Source organism: Pygocentrus nattereri, chromosome 26 (genome assembly GCF_015220715.1).
Source record: "Pygocentrus nattereri isolate fPygNat1 chromosome 26, fPygNat1.pri, whole genome shotgun sequence".
Classification (NCBI taxonomy): domain Eukaryota; kingdom Metazoa; phylum Chordata; class Actinopteri; order Characiformes; family Serrasalmidae; genus Pygocentrus; species Pygocentrus nattereri.
Window position 1 is genome coordinate 31,502,260 of NC_051236.1, and position 20,241 is coordinate 31,522,500.

Genomic DNA, 20,241 nt, shown 5'->3' on the forward strand with positions numbered 1-20,241 from the left:
CCACAAATACAGACACAAACAGAACAAATCTAGAACTATTCCAACCATACACGTGTAGAGCTCCCACTTGAATTCTGAATCTGAGATTTGGAAGTTCAGTAGCATAACAGTAATAAACAGGCATTTCTAAGTGACGTCAAAATATTGAAATACAGTCATGTCAAATCTGAACGGCCCAACAAACACATTTCACCAGTTTTCAATTTAAAGGGGCTAAATGATTGGTGGTGTGGAAGCTTACCAAAAGGTGGTACTGACAGAAAGATGGTAAAGATCAGAGCCAGGTAAAACTTCAGAAAAACTAAGAGTGCTAAGAGCTACATTCACGGTAGAACATGATTTTGGCTTGACAATAACCTCAGACACAGGAATACAGGAGAACAAAGCTCTATGGGTCGAAATTAGTGTTGCAACGACACTGTATCTGTATACTCCAATATCGGCCCTTATACACAGTTCTGACTATAGAGGATGCCAATACTACGAAGCAATTTTTGACTGACAGTGATGCATGCACAGCCGCCAATAGACGTTACCTGAAACAGGCGATGAAGACATCGGCGACTTTACAAGCAGCAGGAAATGAGCTCATGGCAAATTCAATAACACCAGCATTTAGAGGGGAGGCTAACGGGGTGATATACTGGTTGGATTTTGTCCTAAGGTATTACATTTGCCAGTATGCAACAATAAGAAAACATTAGAAACATTACTAAAAAAAAGCACATTACGTTCTTCTCCCACTCCTTATCCATGCTTTTATTACAATCGGGCTTGACAACTGGGACGCATGTTCTTTACAATGTTCCTTCTTGTGGGCTGAGGAAGCTGCAGTATGTTCACAATGCAACTAGATGATTCATGAGATAAGGTTCAAAACATGTCCTACATCAAAAAGCCTTCTTTGGTTTAAAAATCGAGAATTATAATGAAAACACTTTAAAAGTTAAATATGAACGATGTATATACTGAAGAAATGAATTTGTATAATATAATTTAAAATAATATAATTAGAATTTGTTAATGGCAGTCTCTGTGCTCAGAAAGTACAAGTAACTTGTCCTTAGCAAGAGGTCACAAAGTCAAACTGCCAAAAAACAAGTGCAAAATGCAAATGTATAAATATAAAAATCAAATGAAACAATTGGTTAAGCAACATATCACATAATACTAAAGGTGAACTTTCCACTAAAGAAAAACACAAATGGATGTTGTGTCCTCACTTTCTGCCAGCTCGGTCAGATTTTTTTTATATATAATCCTGAATAAATCAGGCAATGTCAAGGGCAACTAGAACCCTGAAGACCCCTTTTCCATTTCCTGCTCTTGGTGGATGTAATAGAAGGGCATTTGGTCTTCTCAATTTTATATTTTACACAAATAATGTTGATATTACTGCAGTCACAGCTTTAACATGCCAATAGTTATAAATCTTGCCATTTTAATTAGGTTATATAGGCAGCTAGCAATTGAAGAAGAAACAAAATGCCAAATTGTCAAGTCAGTCAAGATTTGTGTCCACATATGCTAGTTAGCTACAAGAGCAGCACCCCTTAAGTAACTCCGGTTTAAATGCCTTGCTCAAGGGTGGCATTCCCAGCGGGGCTTTGAACTCATGACTTTTTGGTTATCAGGCAGAAGTCCTACTCACTATGCCACCCCTAGCCCTTATTATGTAAATAAGGCTACGTTTACACAGCAGGTAAAAGTGGCCTAAATCTGATTTTCTCACCAAATCCAATTTTTTTTGTTTGCTTGTTCACACTATCTTTTAAATGTGATCTGTATGCGACATCAGTCTGAACAGATCAGCTCCCAAACCGACCTGCATGCACAAAAGAACAATACCTTTGGACGAGCCACGTGAAGTATAAACAGACATGACGACTAGCGAACACTAGTCGCTCCTGGTTTCGTCTTCGCCAGCATCACAGGAGTGGTAATGAAGTTCCAGTGGTTAACAGCTGGACTCATCACCCAGAATGTGTTTGAGTTCTCTGCAAAAAGGGCGCTTCACTAATATGCTTTAATATAACACTTCGGCCCATCACAGAATATGTGCCTAACACAAGCTAAGCTGATTAAAAATGATGATTAAAGTCTAAGAGAGTAGTGTCAATCAACCACCGATAGAAGAAAAATTAAACCTCTTCTTCAGTGTTTGGATCTGTAGCCTGATAGGCTTCCTTAAATTTTAGCTTAGTGAGCAAACTGCAGTGCTAACCACCATAGTATAAGCTTGATTCTGTAAATTCTGCTCTGACGACACACATTCAGATGATACAAATGTTTAAGAGCAAAAGTAGAGTGAGATTTAACTTGTCCAGTGGTGTTTGGGAGACAGCTTAGTTGGCAGGCCAGACATGCCACACTACAACACAGTACTCATTGCAGTTTTAGTTTAATTGCCTGTTATTTTTTAATTGGATACAGAAAACAAAGATTTGCATAGAAAAACAGGTTTTAGTATTGCTATGTTATCCTTTTTTCTTTATTATGTAATTTTAACCATCATGGTGTTCTCTGTTCAATTATACCAGTCAAGCCTGTATTGCTGTAATATAGATATAAATGGGGGTGCCTAACAAGTAAATACTGATTAACTAAAGCTAAAAAGCAAGCAGTAATTACTCTCATTCAATAAACAACCGTGCTGGGTAGCAACAGAACACATAAAACACCATTATGTAATCAGGATACAAAAAATATGAACTGCATTCTGCTACAATTACAGAAAAAAAGGCATTTAAAAGATTACAGGTACACTATGGGTACACTGCAGGGTAAGTGAAAAGCAGGATAACATTATAACTTCATATATGCACTTGTGTCGTAATTTGCCATGTGAACAATAAACGATTAATGTCACAAGTCGCATGGATTTCAAATTTTTGACAGGGTGTTGACAATGCTGCCAACAGAGAAATCTGAAAAAAGAACCCCCTCACAAGCAGCACTTCACAGTCTTATTTAGCCAAGCTATAGAATTATCCACCTTAAATTCTGACTGCAGCACCGAATGTAAATGCGGCACCATTTAAGGTGGTACAGGAAAATTCAAAAGAGAAGCTGACCTAGAAGATTTAACCTACCAGGAAACCAACTGCAGTGCTTATAAATGCAAATAAGTCCATTAATCTCCAAATGTTTTAAATCTCTCTCTTTGCTTTTTCGTTAACTACTACCTAGGCAAGACTAGTGGCTAGTGACCTGTATTCTGCACACCAGATCTCAGTCGTTGAGAACCATGGCTATGTTGCCCTACACACTTGAGCTTGGGATGTCAGTTAAGGGAACTGGAATTTGATTTATAAAAAATTAAAAAAAAAAAAAAAAAAAAAAAAAAAAAAAAAAAAACAACTTCATTCAGAACCTTCTATGGTGTCATAACCAAACACACATCTTCAAGAAACTTCAAGCAATGACTGATTGGTAAACATTTCGGGAAGCTTTCCTGTGAAGTGATGAACCATTGTTCACTACTCCCTGTGAAGTTTGAAGTTCCCTTTGAAGAGAACCTTTCCACTACCTGTGGTTTGGAATCACCCTTAACATGCCTGAAAAGAAAATATTGAATTTCAGTAGTTAACTACTAAATAATAATAATAACTAAATAAAGGGAAAAAAAGTCATTTTACTTGAATCACTGTGCAAATATGTAGGTAAACCACCAGCAAGCTACTGCCAAGTGTAGCTAAACTTCTAGTTTAAATACATGTAGTTCATGTTTGATGCTACTTCTGACCGAAACACGGACATTTGAAGCGTTTAGCTATTCAAACGTGATACTTTTTTATATTACTGTTATTGTAAGTACTTTAATTCAAGCCTGTGATATTACTGTTGGGGTTGTTTGGCATGTTTTTTTTATCTTTTAGCCTGTTAGCTAGCTCACCAGCCTAGCTCTAATTAAGAATATAAATTTTCAGCCCCCCCCCCCCCCAGTTTAAGCTATGCTTAGTATATGTATGCTTAGTGATTTGAAGATTAAACACCTTAAATAGAACACAATACCAACAACAATAACAACATTAATTGTGTCGGAAAATGTATTGGTATAGGCAGCTGTGTATCGGACACAGATTAGAACTGAAAAAACTTGGATTAGCCCATCACTACTTCTACCTTGTAAGTTGATCATGATCTTACTAAGCACAATTCATTATTTCATACCTCATTTAAAAACAATAATCTTGTTTTTTATATACCCTTCCATCAAAACATACTGAAAGTTTGCTGACATCACCATGCACCAGAAAGAATATTAACCAACTGTAAGTTATGGTTTATGCTACCCCTCGCACCAATACCATGTATTATTGAGATATTAAAAATAGGGGTTCACTTGGAAATAAGTCAAAGTACAAATAAAAAGTGATGCAATTTCCATTAACTTCAATATACAAAAATCTAGAAAAATTTTGAATTCAAAGAAAGTCATGGAAAGGTTCTCTGTAGATATTACAGATGATATAATGAAATATGATATTACAGGTCATCGACCATGTCACATATGGAGACCTAAAGCAGTACATTACACATACAACTGTACCCATGCATATGATCTCTGCATTTTCAAAAATGAAAAACATAAAACGGAGAAACTGCTCTTCATTCAACATAACAATGCTTGTCAATCACAGGAGCAAAAAAAAATAAATAATAAAAATCGTTACTCAGCTGATGTTAACAGTTTACTGAACTATACATTCCCTCTAAATCCTGTACCGCTCATACTTGCCTGATGTTTAGTTTACCCTCATGAAAATAATGAGGTGGCAGAACTGTTACAACTCACAAAACGCTTTAACTGCTAATAAGTAATACATTGTATAACCACATTTCTTTGACGGTCAGCATTCTAGAAGAAGAGTCCACACAACAAAAAAAATAAAATAAAGAATAGACAGCTTGCACAAATGGTGTTACTGTGCTATTCAACTGCCTGTGTTTTGATGCATCTATGGCTTTTGAGATTTGCATTTTTGCTTACTAACTACTTAGTATCCATGGGGTTGGTTTGAAATACTGAACATCTAATCATTAGTGAATGAGAATCATGACGGACTGAGAGTCAGATGGGTGGCACTTGTGCAGGCCTTCAATTTAAGTGATGTTAAATGAATATCTGTGTGTTAAACAAGATGCTAACGACATGACGCACGCAATGCACCAGAAGAGTTTTGACTGCAACCGAAATACTCAAATCAGAAGGCATCTGAAGCATGTAACTGCCACACACAGTCGTTCTAGGCAGAGCACAGGTTAGTGCTTAGTGGTAGAGCAACAAGGGGATCTCTACTCTCACCAAATTTGCTTGAGCCTGCCTCTCTGCACCATGCACAATTCTGGAAAGTGAACGATTGCCCAAAAAGAGATGGACAGATGGCACTTGTCCTCTTCCGATACCTGATCCTAAAACACAGGTCGCTACCGAAGACTGCTTTCAAAACTACCTCTATCTAAACTAACTGATCTCCAAGTCTTGCTATTTATACAATTTCATTTTAAAAACACTTTATTTTGGTGAAACCTATGTTCTGTGACACAAATAAGACATAGCCAACTTGACTGAAGGTTATTTACTTGTTGCTGTTTCAAAGCAAAGGGTCACAAGATCCTGCTGCTGAGTGATGCAGCCGACAGAAGTGCACCTCAGGAGAGGCTAGTGGACACACAAGCATGGCTAGCTGGCTGCTATGCTACAGGGCAATTAGAGGCTAAACCAAGAGTTCAGCTCTCCCTTTTGGTCCCTTAATAACAACCTGGACTAAAATTAATCCAGTGTGCAAATAACTACTCAGCGGAAGATAAGCTAAAAAAAAGCCTGGCTGGGCTGGAGGTTAGGGATCTGGCCCTGTGACCGGAAGGTTGCTGGTTCGATCCCCAGGGCCGACAGTCCATGACGGAGCTGTCCTTGAGCAAGACACCTAACCCCCAACTGCTCCCCGGGCGCTGTGGATAGGGCTGCCCACCGCTCCGGGCAAGTGTGCTCAGTGCCCCCTAGTGTGTATGTTCACTGGTGTGTATGTGGTGTTTCACTTCACGGATGGGTTAAATGAGGAGGTGGAATTTCCCCGGTTGTGGGATCAAAAATGTATGACTTAACTTAATCTTGATGCAAGAACGTTTTGTCTTAAAATAGTTAAAGTATGTGAGATTGCAGTACACCTACCGCCTACTAATTTGTTGCATATTGTGTTTGGCCATAGAGCTGTAAGCCTGCACGTACTTCACGAGAGTTTGATGGAGTGTTTTGGTCCACATACCAATTTAAACCACTGGCCTCACAAAACACTGATTGATCCATCTCTACAGGTAGCGCATCAGCAATGTGGAAGGTGTTACACGTTAGCTAGCTTATCAAGGTTGTGCTAATTTACATGAGGTTTAGATCTGTTTGTGAACGAATTCACTCAACCCGCTGAAATACTGTTCAAGAAGGGTTTGTATGCAAGTCGACCGTCACTACACAGGATGACTATATTCCTGTTGCATTTTTAGCCTATGCACATTATTGTGACTAGTCAAGCTGGCAGTTACAAACTAAATCAAAATATTATTTATTGATAAACAAAGAATCAAAACTATTTGTATTCATTAATTTATTACTTATTTATAATTTCCTGGTACTCTGCCATATTTCATATTATCTTCTGAAGTCAACTTAAAAGAGCAAAATATCCTGACAATTTTTTTTTTTTTTTTTTTAATGTTGTGTCTAGAACTTCTGTGGTGCAAATAATTTGGATCTCACTGAAACACATCTACAAACAGTAATGATGTGACAAAATAACATCCCCAAAAGGCATCAAACCATACGAAGCACGTCATACTTCAATCTTTACAAAAATTACATATGGGGCCATTGCAACTTCACCCTGTATCAGTTTATGTCAAAACAAATCTTAGCCCTTTAAATCATAGTGCAAGATCTGTGTGCACCACTGTAGTTGTGTTCAAATGTGGCACAAAAAAACAGATTTGGAAAAATTTTTCCAAATCATGCCATATTTTCAACATTGAACTCTTAATGCCTGAATGTCTTTGTTAATGTTTTACCACACTCAGATTACCATCTGTTCAACTAACATAAAAAACGTCATACTGTACTGAGAACCTCACTCATGACCCAAGACCCAAAGTAATAAGGGCATGTGATATCACTGCTGCTAAAATCATCATCTACCGTGACACAAAATGTAGTTGTGCTAAATGTACATACAAGCCCACGTACAGCAGATTTACTACCTCTACATTCTTTATGTGAGATGTAGAAACAACTTATGCAATGGTAATCGAATTGCTTACTTTAGCAACACTTAGAGAGCGCGGGGTGTCTTCTTTGCCGAGCATTCTCGAGTTTTATTTCCAGATTTTCCTGACATTCATAAGGACCTGCACTCAGTGCACATTATGTGTTATATCTGTCATGTCAATTCGCCACTGACTAAGGCGTGGCAAGAAGAGGGGAACATGACCACGGCCCCGCTAACTTTGGGCAGAAGTGCCGTTATTTTACATTATCACACATGAAATCTGTATAAATCGACTTCAGATTATAAAAATTATTGAAGTATTTAGTGAAGATTAGGCTCCGTAATGTACAGCGAAGTCATTAGCTAGGTAACCAAGGCATAAATACGGAGCTTCTATGCAGAAGTGACCAGATGCGGCAAGGTGATGGATGATAATCAAGCTTTTGATCCAAGTTAGCCAACCTAGCGCATCACCTCCCGGCTAACAATATTTTAAGCAGATAACTGGCGCTTTAAGTCATGCGACTAACTAGACGTAACCTGTTGAAATTCTTAATAAAAGCTCCTCTAATTGTAGACTAGGTAGTGCTGCCTTGTTTTAACCCGTGCACATTATGAGATTTATTAAAATACACTGAGGTTATCCGTCTTGAATGGAAAGGCCTACTAGCTGCTCCGCTATAAACATAGCTAGGTTAGCTAACTAGCTAGCCAAGCTAGCTAACCTAGCTGTATAACCAAGTGCTGCGAAAGCCAGCTGGCCACCGCTGCTTAGCCAAATGGCCACTACATTTTTTCGAAGTGAAGATCATCTGATGTCGACCTAGCTAGCAAGCTCACAATCGAGCAAACCTTTCCTGCAGGCGACATTTGTGTCCCACATCTATCACAGAAACTGAGGCCTATCATGAACGCCATCGCGTAAACCCCTTCCCGTGCGAAAATGCGCCCCTTCACTTTACTCATTTCTCAGCACAGGAAGACCCGTCTGCTGACCAGTGCTAGTATAGCCCTCCCTTTTCCTGCGGTCTTTTGGCTTACCTCGGAATTTCAGCTCGTGTTGAGGTTCTAGAAGCAGGACCTGCTCTGGCCTGGCCATATCCCAGCGATTCGGACGTCGTTACTTTGATACACAAATCAGTCCAGACACTCACTGTTTACAGCGTGTTACGCTTGACTGTGTCAGTCTGTTGATAAAACAATTGATATTTCGCAAGACATACAACACAAAAACTAAAACTGAAACGGTGTTATTCGAGCCACGAAAGACTGTTGTGATGCAGCAGGAAAGGGGCTAAAAGAGAGGCTCGACGTGACGTCACGCTGCCTGCAATAGCCACTCAGCGGCGGCTGATGTGATGCCAGAGTGAAGAATGTTATATGGGATATCTTGGCATCAGACATTTAAACCACAGTGTACAAGGGATTAACGTGACGCAGCTACATGTATCAGGTTATCAGAATGGTATGGCAAGTTAGTAGGCTTGATTTGAATAAATTAGAAAAGGCACGTTATTTTTCCAATGTGTCCACCTCAGCAAATAAATGTAAAATGTGCACTAAAACGGGAAGGAAAAGTGCCATATTTAAGTTTGTTTCCACAACACACACTAACAAGCAACTACCACGTCAGTGTCACTGCAGTGCTAAGAATGATGCACCACCCACATAATACCTGCTCTGTAGCGGCCCTGTGGCCTGTGGAGTTTCTGACCTTTGAAATATGCAGAAACTAATTGTAGAACTAGAGTGCACCTATTTGGTAAGTGGAGCTGACAAAAAGGGTCAACGAGTGAAGATGCAAGGATGTGTACTTAATAATAATAATCTTAATATAAAATATTAAGAAAGACAATCACTGAAATTTCTATTAAGAAGTACAGAATGTATATATGTATACATGCTCAGTAATCTTTTTATTCGGTAGTTTGTATCTTATACCTTTATTCAAAGCCCATTTTATCAGGAACACCTAAAATATGTGCATTTTGTACATTTGGTTTACAATTATTCACCCTGTCTCTTGCTATGCATAATTCCTCAATGAAAAAGGACCACCACAGGCCCACTGCTGACTAGATATTATTTGGCAGGTAGACTCAACAGTTCAGTGGCATGTTGGTATGTTGTGCTGGTTTGAGTCTATTAGGTGCAGCAGCATTCATGCAGTTTTTAAACCCTTCATCGTTACTGGGTTACAAATAGCAAGTCAACCAAAAAGCAACCAGATGATCACTGAGATCACAGTAGATTTTTAGAGCTTAAAACAAAAGTACAGTAAGACATTAGTGGAGTTGCACTGGAACAGGATTGATATCTAAAATGTGACCCAGTGGTCACATTACCCTCTTGCAATCAGGGAGTTGCAAAAGCATGCTAGACCAAAGAAAAAGAGTATCTTCCTCAGCTAATCAGTTTTTACAACTGAAAGAATACTGAGATACTTGCTACTTGTAGTAATAATAAACAGAATTGATGCACACTCCACAGCCTCCACTGAACACAATATGAGGTAACGTAGCAAAATAATCAGTTCAAAATATAAATAAAATCATTTAATAGCCATCTATAGCTGGAAATGAGAAGCTGCTTGTCATGCCATAGCAAGCTGGACTGACCTCTGTGGAATTCCATTGTTTGATACTCAGTGCCAACTTTGTGTTACTTTGAACCAACATATATTGGATCCATTATGGCTCACTCAGAATTTCAGTTCAGTAGTGCAGTCCGTTCGAATTTTGATTTTTACTTAACCCAAATGCAGTTGATCTGGAAAGACATGTTTAGTGTCTTATGTGTGTGTGTATATATATATATATATATATATATATATATATATATATATATATATATATATATATATATATATATATATATATATATATATATATATATATAGTGTGTATATCAAATCAAATTTATTTGTATAGCGCTTTTTACAATGGATGTTGTCACAAAGCAGCTTTACAGAATTTCGGAAAAGACAAAGTTTCAACAGGACTGTAAGAATGTACAGAAACCCCCTGGTGGGCAAGCCAGGGGCAACAGTGGCAAGGAAAAACTCCCTCAGAACTGAGGAAGAAACCTTGGGAGGAACCAGGCTCACCAGGGGGGACCCATCCTCCTCTGGTCAAACTATCTACAAGTGATTATATTACTAATATTAATAGCAGTAATATTGGTATTAGGAACAACTAGGAGTCTATGAGAACATCAGCGTAGGGTGCGCAGCTCATCCAAGGTAGGTGGTGGCAGCTGGGGCATGGGCAGCTGGTCTGAAGTGGGTAGCAGGAGGGCTCAGCAGTCAGTCGTCCTTCAGTGTCCAGCCGGATATATGGGTGATTGTATACTCAGAAAGAAAGCAGGTAAATGGAATTAGTTTTATTCTATCCGTTTGTACATAAACAGGGAATGTAAACATTTACAGAGTGTGGCTAACGACTCCGACAGATCTGACTATGACAGCTTAACTAAAAGGAGAGAACCAGAAGGACACACAGACACGGCAGCACTCTGAAACAGTTCGGCATCCCTCCACTCCACCGTCCACAAACTTGAGTGACCGCGTGCGAGCAGCGGGACGACAGCACCAGCGTCTCAGTTTACTATAATTCCCTGTGTCCATGGACTCCTGGATCTGCTGCCTTTATCTAAGGGGGAACATTAGCTACCAAAAGCTAAACCGAACAAGTGAGTTTTCAGCCTAGTCTTAAAGATTGAGATTGTCTGAGTCCCGACCAGTTTCTGGAAGATCATTCCAGAGTTTGGGGGCTTTATAATGTAGCACGCGTATACGTAATGCAGTAACTACATTAGCTAATTCACAGTCTTTGTGTAACAGTATATCACAATGGCTCTCACTATGATGAAATGAAACCCATAGATTTTCTGAGTGTTAAATCTCAAGGGTTGGACCAGTATAAATCTTGTTCTAGGTACGCTAAGAGGAGGGCTTGGACAGAACTGCAATAAAACACAAAGTATTGAGGTAAAGATACAATTATAAATTTATTAACAAATGATTTGGTGTGTGTAATTGTGCGTGTAGTTAAAAAAATAAAACAAAAAATAAATAAAATATTAGAGTAAGTGCGGGGGTATAAAATGAGGAGGAACAGTAACAAACAATTCAACAGAACCCAACAGTTCAACAGTTTTCCTTCTTTCTTTCTTTAAAAGTCAATGTTCTGTTTCTTAGTCTTCGTTTCCTTTCTTTTGTGTGTAAAATTGTCCCAATGCGTCAGTTGCATGTGGTTTTATCTTCACTACGCGGGTAGGCTGGTGTTTTTTTTTTATGTGCGTGCGTGTGTCAAAGGTTTGCTCCTCTTATCTGGGGTCTGTCTCTCTCTCTCTCAACGCTGCTGCTTGTGTGCTCACGCAGCTTACGTCACTCGCACCGTATTCTGGGACATGTAGTCTCGGGGTGGCTCGCCATCTGGGACTCAAGAGTTCGCGCGTTTTTCCCAGCAATAAAAAAAACAACCTGTACGACACAGTACTAACTTCAGTAAAACTGTATGGAAACCACATGAATCTTAACTCGACTCTGACTCAATAAACAGCAGTATTTTACACTTTATATCGTATATTTACACATCTAAACCAATCGCTAATGCTAATCGCCAGTCGCTAATGCTAATCGCTACTAGCCTCTGCCTGTTAGCCTGCAACTCAGTTAAACGAACTCCTTAACATCTTATAACTCACACATCTGATACTCCGATTGCTATAATAACCTCTTAACTCTGTTATCAACATTTTAAACTTTTTATAACACAAAAATATACACTTGTAGTGTTTTCTCTAGGTACGGTAGCGTACCCGCTGCCACCACCTTTGTTAAACCAGTATGGTCTGGCGATTTAAGTAAGCTCTCATACACCAAACGATCAAAATGCAACACAGTAATGTTGGTATAATAAATATCAAACTTTATTATATACGCAGGGTAAAAATGGCTGGTTCCCAGACTAAGTTCAGGGGAAGGGGGCACAATTTATGGGAAACTGTATCCTATAAAGTCATCACAAAGAGAGTAAAAGTCAAGTGTAATATTAGATTCAAACGGCCAACCCACAGCAACTAGTATAGCACAACACCCTAAAAATACACATCTTCACACACAAGGATAAAAACCACCAGCATTTCCACTACACTGCACACCACAGCCTCCAATACATTGGTAACTCCCCTCTTAAAATGCCCAACGTTACTCACAGGGACCCAACCAAGATAACAGGGTATAGACTAGTATAGTTAATAGTTAAATGTGGCTTACACAGTCAAAATACAAGACCAAGAGTTGTTATATCGCTTAGAAAAACCACGGATCTCACAATCTAATCCATCTCACCTATGAACTCATCTGTTTCCCTAAAATGACTCTTATCATTAGATTAAAACTAGAACATCTATACTAAGAAAAGAAAAGGTCGACCCAACTAAAATTATGAACTCTAAAACAGAGCAGACTGACCCGGCATTTCAGTCGTCCTCGAATAACCCCGTGCAGCCTTCATGGCGTCACACGTGGCCCGGCAATCGCCCCAGGCCACTCGTTCAGGGCGGCAGTGAGTCACTTCAGCAGCGATTCATTTTGCAGCGAATCACTTCAGCAGCGATTCATTTCAGCAGCGAGTCACTTCAGCAGCGCGTCAGCTCAATCCACACTCTAGCCCTCGCAATTACAGTTTCTCTCAAGTGCTTGGTCGTCACCCTCGTCAACGCCACAGCCAGATTCAGTTCACTCTCTTAACCGCATGCAAACAACTACACTGCCGCCGACCTCGCGCAGCAGAAGTTCCCTCACTTTATAGTGTCCGTGCTGCTCACCTGTGCTGCGCCCAGGTTCCGCCCTAATCCCCCATGCCTTCTAGATTGCGCAATCATTACACTACCCCCCCTTTTGCACAAGACCCGTCCTCGGGTCTTCCCTTAGTCCATCACATAGTCTCTTTGCCAAGTAGGGGTCCTAGAATTTCGCACGGGTCTATGGGCAGTACGCCGATGAGGTTCATTTAAAATTGTCTCTAAACCAGACAGCTGATGTCCGAGAGAAGCCCCTTGCCCAAAATCGCCTCTCTGTTGCCCAGCACTCCTCGACTCCTGCAAGACAGCTGATGAACTTGTAGGCTGTTCCACCCTCTGCGACGAAACCAAAACAGGTAGCTGATGTGCAGTAGAGGTACCTTGTCCAAAGTCCCTTCCCTGCTGTCCAGCACTCTGCAGTTCTTCTTGGGCAGCTGAAGAACCTGTAAATTGTTCTGCCCTCTGCCATGAGGTGTCTTGCCCTTCCCCACCTATAGGTCTGGTTGAATTTGTCTCTTGAGCCGCACTGGCCTGTCCCCTTCGTCCCCGCATCATCCACCATGTTGCAGGTACTTCGGCGTCTCTTTGACCAGGGGGGTGGTTGGGACTTGCTTCGCCTAGGCCTCCCTCTTGGGGCCAGACTGCGCTACCCAGTTTCTTTGCCGCTGAAAAAGACCGTGTGCAAGGCTTAAGGCGGTTATAATGGACAACAAACCCAGGTCTTCCCTGTCCAGATAACCTAAAAAGTTCTTCTGAAATTTGTTCCCTAATAATGTATGGTCCCTTATAATGCCTCTGGAATTTAGGACATCTGCCCTTTTTCCTAGCCCTATCCTGAACCCATACTCGATCTCCCACTTGATACTTTGGTCCTCGCACCTTTAAATCATAAAAAGTTTTCTGGCCCTGAGATGCAAGTTCCTGATGTCTATGGATAGCAGTGTTAACTGATCGAAGTCTCCCCTCAAGCTCCTCTACATATCCCCCAACTGAGCTATAAGACTTTGCAACTTCCACATTAAACAAAAGGTCTGCAGGCCTTACAATCTCTCTTCCAAAAACTGCACAAAAAGGGGAAAACTTAGTGGAAGTTTGGACACTACTTCTATATGCCATCATAACATATGGGAGTAGTTCGTCCCAATTGCCTTGATTAGCATCCACAAACATTGAAAGCATTGTCGTAATGGTGCGATTTAACCGCTCAACTAGACCATCTGAACTCGGGTGATAGGGTGTTGTCCTAGTTTTATGAATATCCAGTAATTCACAAATTGCTCGAAATAGAGCTGAATCAAAATTCTTGCCTTGGTCTGTATGAATGCTACGAGGGGTACCCCACCTAAGGATGAACTGCTCCACCACAGTCCTCGCCACAGTGTCCGCATCTTGGGCCCTCATTGCAAAAGCCTCACACCATTTTGTAAAATAATCAGCAATAACAATTATATACTTATTACCCTGAGATGTAACTGGTAAGGGCCCCACAATGTCTATACCCAGCTTCTCAAAAGGGTACCCTGCTTGTATTGGTCGTAATGGTGCCCGGGGCTCTGCTCCAGAAGTTTTAAAAACTGCACACAGCTCACACTTCTTACACCAATCAATAACATCACTACTCCACTTAGGCCAATAAAAGCGTGTCCTGATCTTATCTTTCAATTTTGCAATACCCAAGTGACCACCTGTCTTAGAATTATGTAAGAGCTGCAACAGTTCTGGTACCAATTCTCTAGGAACAACCACCCGTTTACATAGGTCAACACTGCCGACACCCCTCTGTTGACTCCATAGCACCCCATTCTCCACACAAAGGGTACTCCACATATTCCAGTAGCCTCTGAATTGTGGGTCCCGCTTCACCTCATCAGGGGGAGTTGCTCCATGTCTTTCCACCCAGTCTCTTATTTTCCGGAGTTGTTCGTCCTTTGCTTGTTCCATCTTCCAATCCCATCTCATCCCATTCCTCTCCAGGTCTTCAGATACTTGTCCAACAACAGCCTTAGGCAGATCCTGCATGGGGGCACGTGACATAGCATCCGCATTCCCGTGATTTTTTCCAGGACGATGGACAATCTCATAATCGAAAGAGGCTAGCTGTTCCAGCCATCGTGCAATCTGGCCTTCAGGCTGCTCGAAACTATGAAGCCACTTCAGGGAGCTATGGTCTGTCCGAAGTGTAAACCGTCTCCCCAAAAGGTAATGCCGAAAATGCTTCATGAATGTAACCACTGCCAATAGCTCTTTTTTGGTAGTGGCATAGTTCCTCTCAGTTTTACTCAAAGCCCTACTTGCATAGGCTATGACTCTTTCTTTTCCATCCACTAATTGAGATAAAACTCCACCGACCCCCACATCGCTGGCATCTGTGTCAAGCAGGAATGGTTTCTCAGGATCTGGAAAAGCTAAAATAGGAGTTGTCACCAGTCGTCTTTTTAGTTCATCAAAAGCATTCTGACACTGGGTACTCCAGACCATCTTAGCCCCCTTTTCAGTAAGCTTATGAAGGGGTCTAGCAATTTCAGCAAAGTCCTGCACAAATCTCCTATAATAGGAGGCCAGTCCCAAAAAACTGCGCACCTCAGTTTGGCTTTGAGGAATATTCCACTCCTTAACTGCAGTTACTTTCGCTGGATCTGTCATAATGCCATGTTGGGAAATTATATGGCCCAGGTAATGCACTTCTTTTGCAAAAAGCTGGCACTTACTGGGCTTAACCTTCAAGTTGGCTTCTTTTAATTTTGCCAACACCGCCTGCAGACGACCCAGGTGTTCTTCAAAAGTCCTTCCGAAGACTATTATATCATCTAGGTAAATAAGACATGAAGTCCACTGCAAATCTGCCAAAACTAACTCCATAAGACGCTGAAAAGTGCTTGGTGCATTACATAAACCAAATGGCAAGACATTGAACTCGAATAGACCACTTCTAGTAGCAAAAGCAGTCTTATCCTTGTCCTTTGCATCAATCTCCACTTGCCAATATCCACTTGCTAGGTCCAAGGTAGAGAACCATCTGGCTGCAGCAAGCGAATCCAAAGCGTCATCGATTCTGGGCAAGGGATAAGCATCCTTTACAGTGACATCATTTAACTTTCTGTAATCAACACAGAACCGTAGAGACCCATCCTTCTTCCTGACGAGGACTACTGGAGCTGCCCATGGGCTATGAGAAGGACTAATGACCCCATGGCTCAACATACTCTGAATCTCTTGTTGCATCTCGCCCTGCAAGTGAATAGGGACTCTTCTTGGAGCTTGCTTGATAGGCGGGGCGTCGCCAGTGTTGATGCGATGCAAGCTAAGATGGGTTCGTCCCAAATCATGTGGCCCGGAGCTAAATACTGATATATTAGCCCCAATTAGCTCTCTCACTGTTTTCAACTGATCCCCATTAAAACCTCTATCAAAAATATTTAGGCTCTCAAGTAGCTGATTCAGCATACTAAGGGAAGGACAGTCAGATGGACCGTCCGAAATGCTCTGAGAGCAAAGCTCTACTTCGGGAGAAAATAAGCCGAGAGTCATTTTTGCCTTAAGCTCTATTGGTTCTGACGAAATATTCATCACTCTTAACAAAACCTCTCCTTTATCAGCCAAACTTAGGCAGCGAGCCATAAGCACATCCTGGCGTTCCATAAAAACATCACTTGGCTCGATAAGGCCATACATATCAGAGCAAAGCCCCGGGACCAGACCACATAACATCACTTCTGAACGAGGGGGAATCACGACATCTTCCTTCACTACCACTTTTCCAACCTCCCCCTTACCCAAAAACCCAATTAATGGCAGTCTCTTACCCAGTAATGAGCATGTATAAGCTTGCAAAACTATCACTGCTCCAAACTGGGAGAGGAAATCTGTGCCCAAAAGAACAGACTGACTAAGATCTCTACAGACCAAAAACCTATGATTCAACTGTAGATTATCAAATGAACATAGTCCTACCCAGGTACCCAAGATGTCTAACTGGGCTCCATTCGCAGTTCGCACCTCTCCCTGATATACCAACAAATCCCTGGAAAAGTCCCCCAATGACTCAAAGAAATCACCACTAACAAGGGAAACCTGTGCACCGGTATCAATAAGACACTTAACTCTACATCCCATAAAGTGACCATCTACGTAAAATCCCAATCCAGGGTCTTTATTAACACAGGAGGGCTGGCTAAGGGTATCTGGAGGGGTGAGTGAGCAGCCCTGTGCACCCACCCACTCTAGTTTCCCGACTGCTTAAGACAGTTTCTACTTAAATGGCCCACTTCCCCACACTGCCAACATCGCTTGCCAGATGGATCAGAAGCAACTCTTGGCCTAAATGGCTGTTGTACTGGAATGGAGCTGGTTGAACCCCGCCTGTCATCTTTCAACTCCTGCACTTCTTTAGTCAGCTGATCAATAGCCTTTAACACATCAGTTAAGAAAGCAGCTGGCACTTGTGGCTCCCGATCTACTTGAACCCCCCGAACCCTAGCTTCCGCTGACATTTCCCCTTTTTCCAATTCCCTTAAAACCTCTAGTTCAGTGGCCAGAGTAATAGCATCCTCAAGACTTCTGGGTTTAGCCGCCCTAAGCTGCATCCGTACATCTCCTTTCCCAACATTAGTAACAAAATGATCCTTGGCCAGCATATCTACAACTGCCCCATCAACCCCCGGATAGGCAGACTGAGCCAACCTCCTCACTCGGTTACCAAAATCACAAGCAGACTCAGCTAGGGAACGCTTACAACCCTGAAAATTCAATTTAGCCACTTCCACATTAGCCGGTGGAACCAAATATTTTCCCAAATAAGTTTTGAGCTGGCCATAATTACTTCTAGCATCAGTAGGTAATCCCAAGAACACCTCCCTAGCTTTTCCTTTCAAAAGCAAGGTCAAAAATTTTACCTTTAAATCATCTCCCCAGCCATTTAACTCTGCAGCCAGTTCAAACTGGCCAAACCAATCTAACCAATTTCCTGTACGGCCATCAAAGGCTTCTGGCATAAAAGCAGGGCGTGGTACCGCCTGTAGAGCGGCATTTTGGGTTGCCAAATCAGAATTCTCTGACTCACTCATTATTCTAAATCAATGTATTAATTATTTTTATGATTTTTTTATTTTTTTTATTTTTATTTTTTTTAACAATCCCACCGCTGCCACCAATGTAGTGTTTTCTCTAGGTACGGTAGCGTACCCGCTGCCACCACCTTTGTTAAACCAGTATGGTCTGGCGATTTAAGTAAGCTCTCATACACCAAACGATCAAAATGCAACACAGTAATGTTGGTATAATAAATATCAAACTTTATTATATACGCAGGGTAAAAATGGCTGGTTCCCAGACTAAGTTCAGGGGAAGGGGGCACAATTTATGGGAAACTGTATCCTATAAAGTCATCACAAAGAGAGTAAAAGTCAAGTGTAATATTAGATTCAAACGGCCAACCCACAGCAACTAGTATAGCACAACACCCTAAAAATACACATCTTCACACACAAGGATAAAAACCACCAGCATTTCCACTACACTGCACACCACAGCCTCCAATACATTGGTAACTCCCCTCTTAAAATGCCCAACGTTACTCACAGGGACCCAACCAAGATAACAGGGTATAGACTAGTATAGTTAATAGTTAAATGTGGCTTACACAGTCAAAATACAAGACCAAGAGTTGTTATATCGCTTAGAAAAACCACGGATCTCACAATCTAATCCATCTCACCTATGAACTCATCTGTTTCCCTAAAATGACTCTTATCATTAGATTAAAACTAGAACATCTATACTAAGAAAAGAAAAGGTCGACCCAACTAAAATTATGAACTCTAAAACAGAGCAGACTGACCCGGCATTTCAGTCGTCCTCGAATAACCCCGTGCAGCCTTCATGGCGTCACACGTGGCCCGGCAATCGCCCCAGGCCACTCGTTCAGGGCGGCAGTGAGTCACTTCAGCAGCGATTCATTTTGCAGCGAATCACTTCAGCAGCGATTCATTTCAGCAGCGAGTCACTTCAGCAGCGCGTCAGCTCAATCCACACTCTAGCCCTCGCAATTACAGTTTCTCTCAAGTGCTTGGTCGTCACCCTCGTCAACGCCACAGCCAGATTCAGTTCACTCTCTTAACCGCATGCAAACAACTACACTGCCGCCGACCTCGCGCAGCAGAAGTTCCCTCACTTTATAGTGTCCGTGCTGCTCACCTGTGCTGCGCCCAGGTTCCGCCCTAATCCCCCATGCCTTCTAGATTGCGCAATCATTACACACTTTATCACTCATAATCTCTCTTTATCTGGCACTATCAGAACTCACCGGAGTTTCTCTTCACAATAGAGCAGCACAGACGAGAGTTTATCCAACTCACGGCTCATATACACTGGAAAATACTGAAATAAGGGTTCTTTATGTCCCTTTTGGAAGGTTTAACAGCATTTTTAACTTTTAATCGGCTCTTGAAAATGGCGACTCTGCACGAGCTCAGAACACACACTCACTCTGGAAGAGTGCAAGGTAGGGAGTGAGAGGGAAATGTGGGAGGAGTCAATGCACAGGCTCTACAGAATGGCTCAGCAAAAGATGCTTATTTCTACAGGGTTACAATAAGAAAAACCTCTTCCCCCAGCTGCAGCCTTAGGAATTCTGGGGACTATTAATAATCCAGCACTCTGTGATCTGAGTGGTCGTGATGGCTCATAATGAGAAATAAGGTCTTGCAGGTACTCAGGAGCAAGACCATGTAGGGCTTTATAAGTCAATAAAAGGATTTTATAATCAATACGGAATTTAATAGGTAGCCAATGAAGTGTTGATAGCACTGAACTAATATGCTCAAATTTTATAGTTTTAGTGAGGACCCTGGCTGCGGCGTTTTGGACTAGTTGGAGTTTGCTTAAACTCCTGCTCGTGCATCCTGACAGTAGTGCGTTACAGTGGTCTAGCCTAGAAGTAATAAAGGCATGTACTAGTGTTTCCGCATCACGCAGGGACAGGGCATTTCTGATCTTGGCAATGTTGCGAAGTTGTAGAAAAGCTGTCCTAGGGATGCTGTCTATGTGTTGATCGAATGATAAATCTGAATCTATTATAACGCCGAGATTTTTTGCTGCTAGTCCAGGTGCGGCTGGAAAGTTGGTGAGATTTAAGATTAAATCTGGTAATTTACTTCTTGCTAATTTTGGACCCAAA

At 41.4% G+C, this 20,241-nt stretch overlaps 1 protein-coding gene across 1 annotated transcript in view; it reads right to left on the reverse strand.

The window, feature by feature from the left end:
- vapb (VAMP (vesicle-associated membrane protein)-associated protein B and C) overlaps positions 1-8,579 on the reverse strand; it is a 31,572-nt gene extending 22,993 nt beyond the window's left edge. Inside the window, exon 1 of the mRNA XM_017683558.2 lies at positions 8,301-8,579. Within this exon, the coding sequence (XP_017539047.1) occupies positions 8,301-8,358 (58 nt within the window). The 5' untranslated portion in view covers positions 8,359-8,579. The remainder of the gene's footprint in view (positions 1-8,300) is intronic.
- Positions 8,580-20,241: the final 11,662 nt, after the last annotated feature.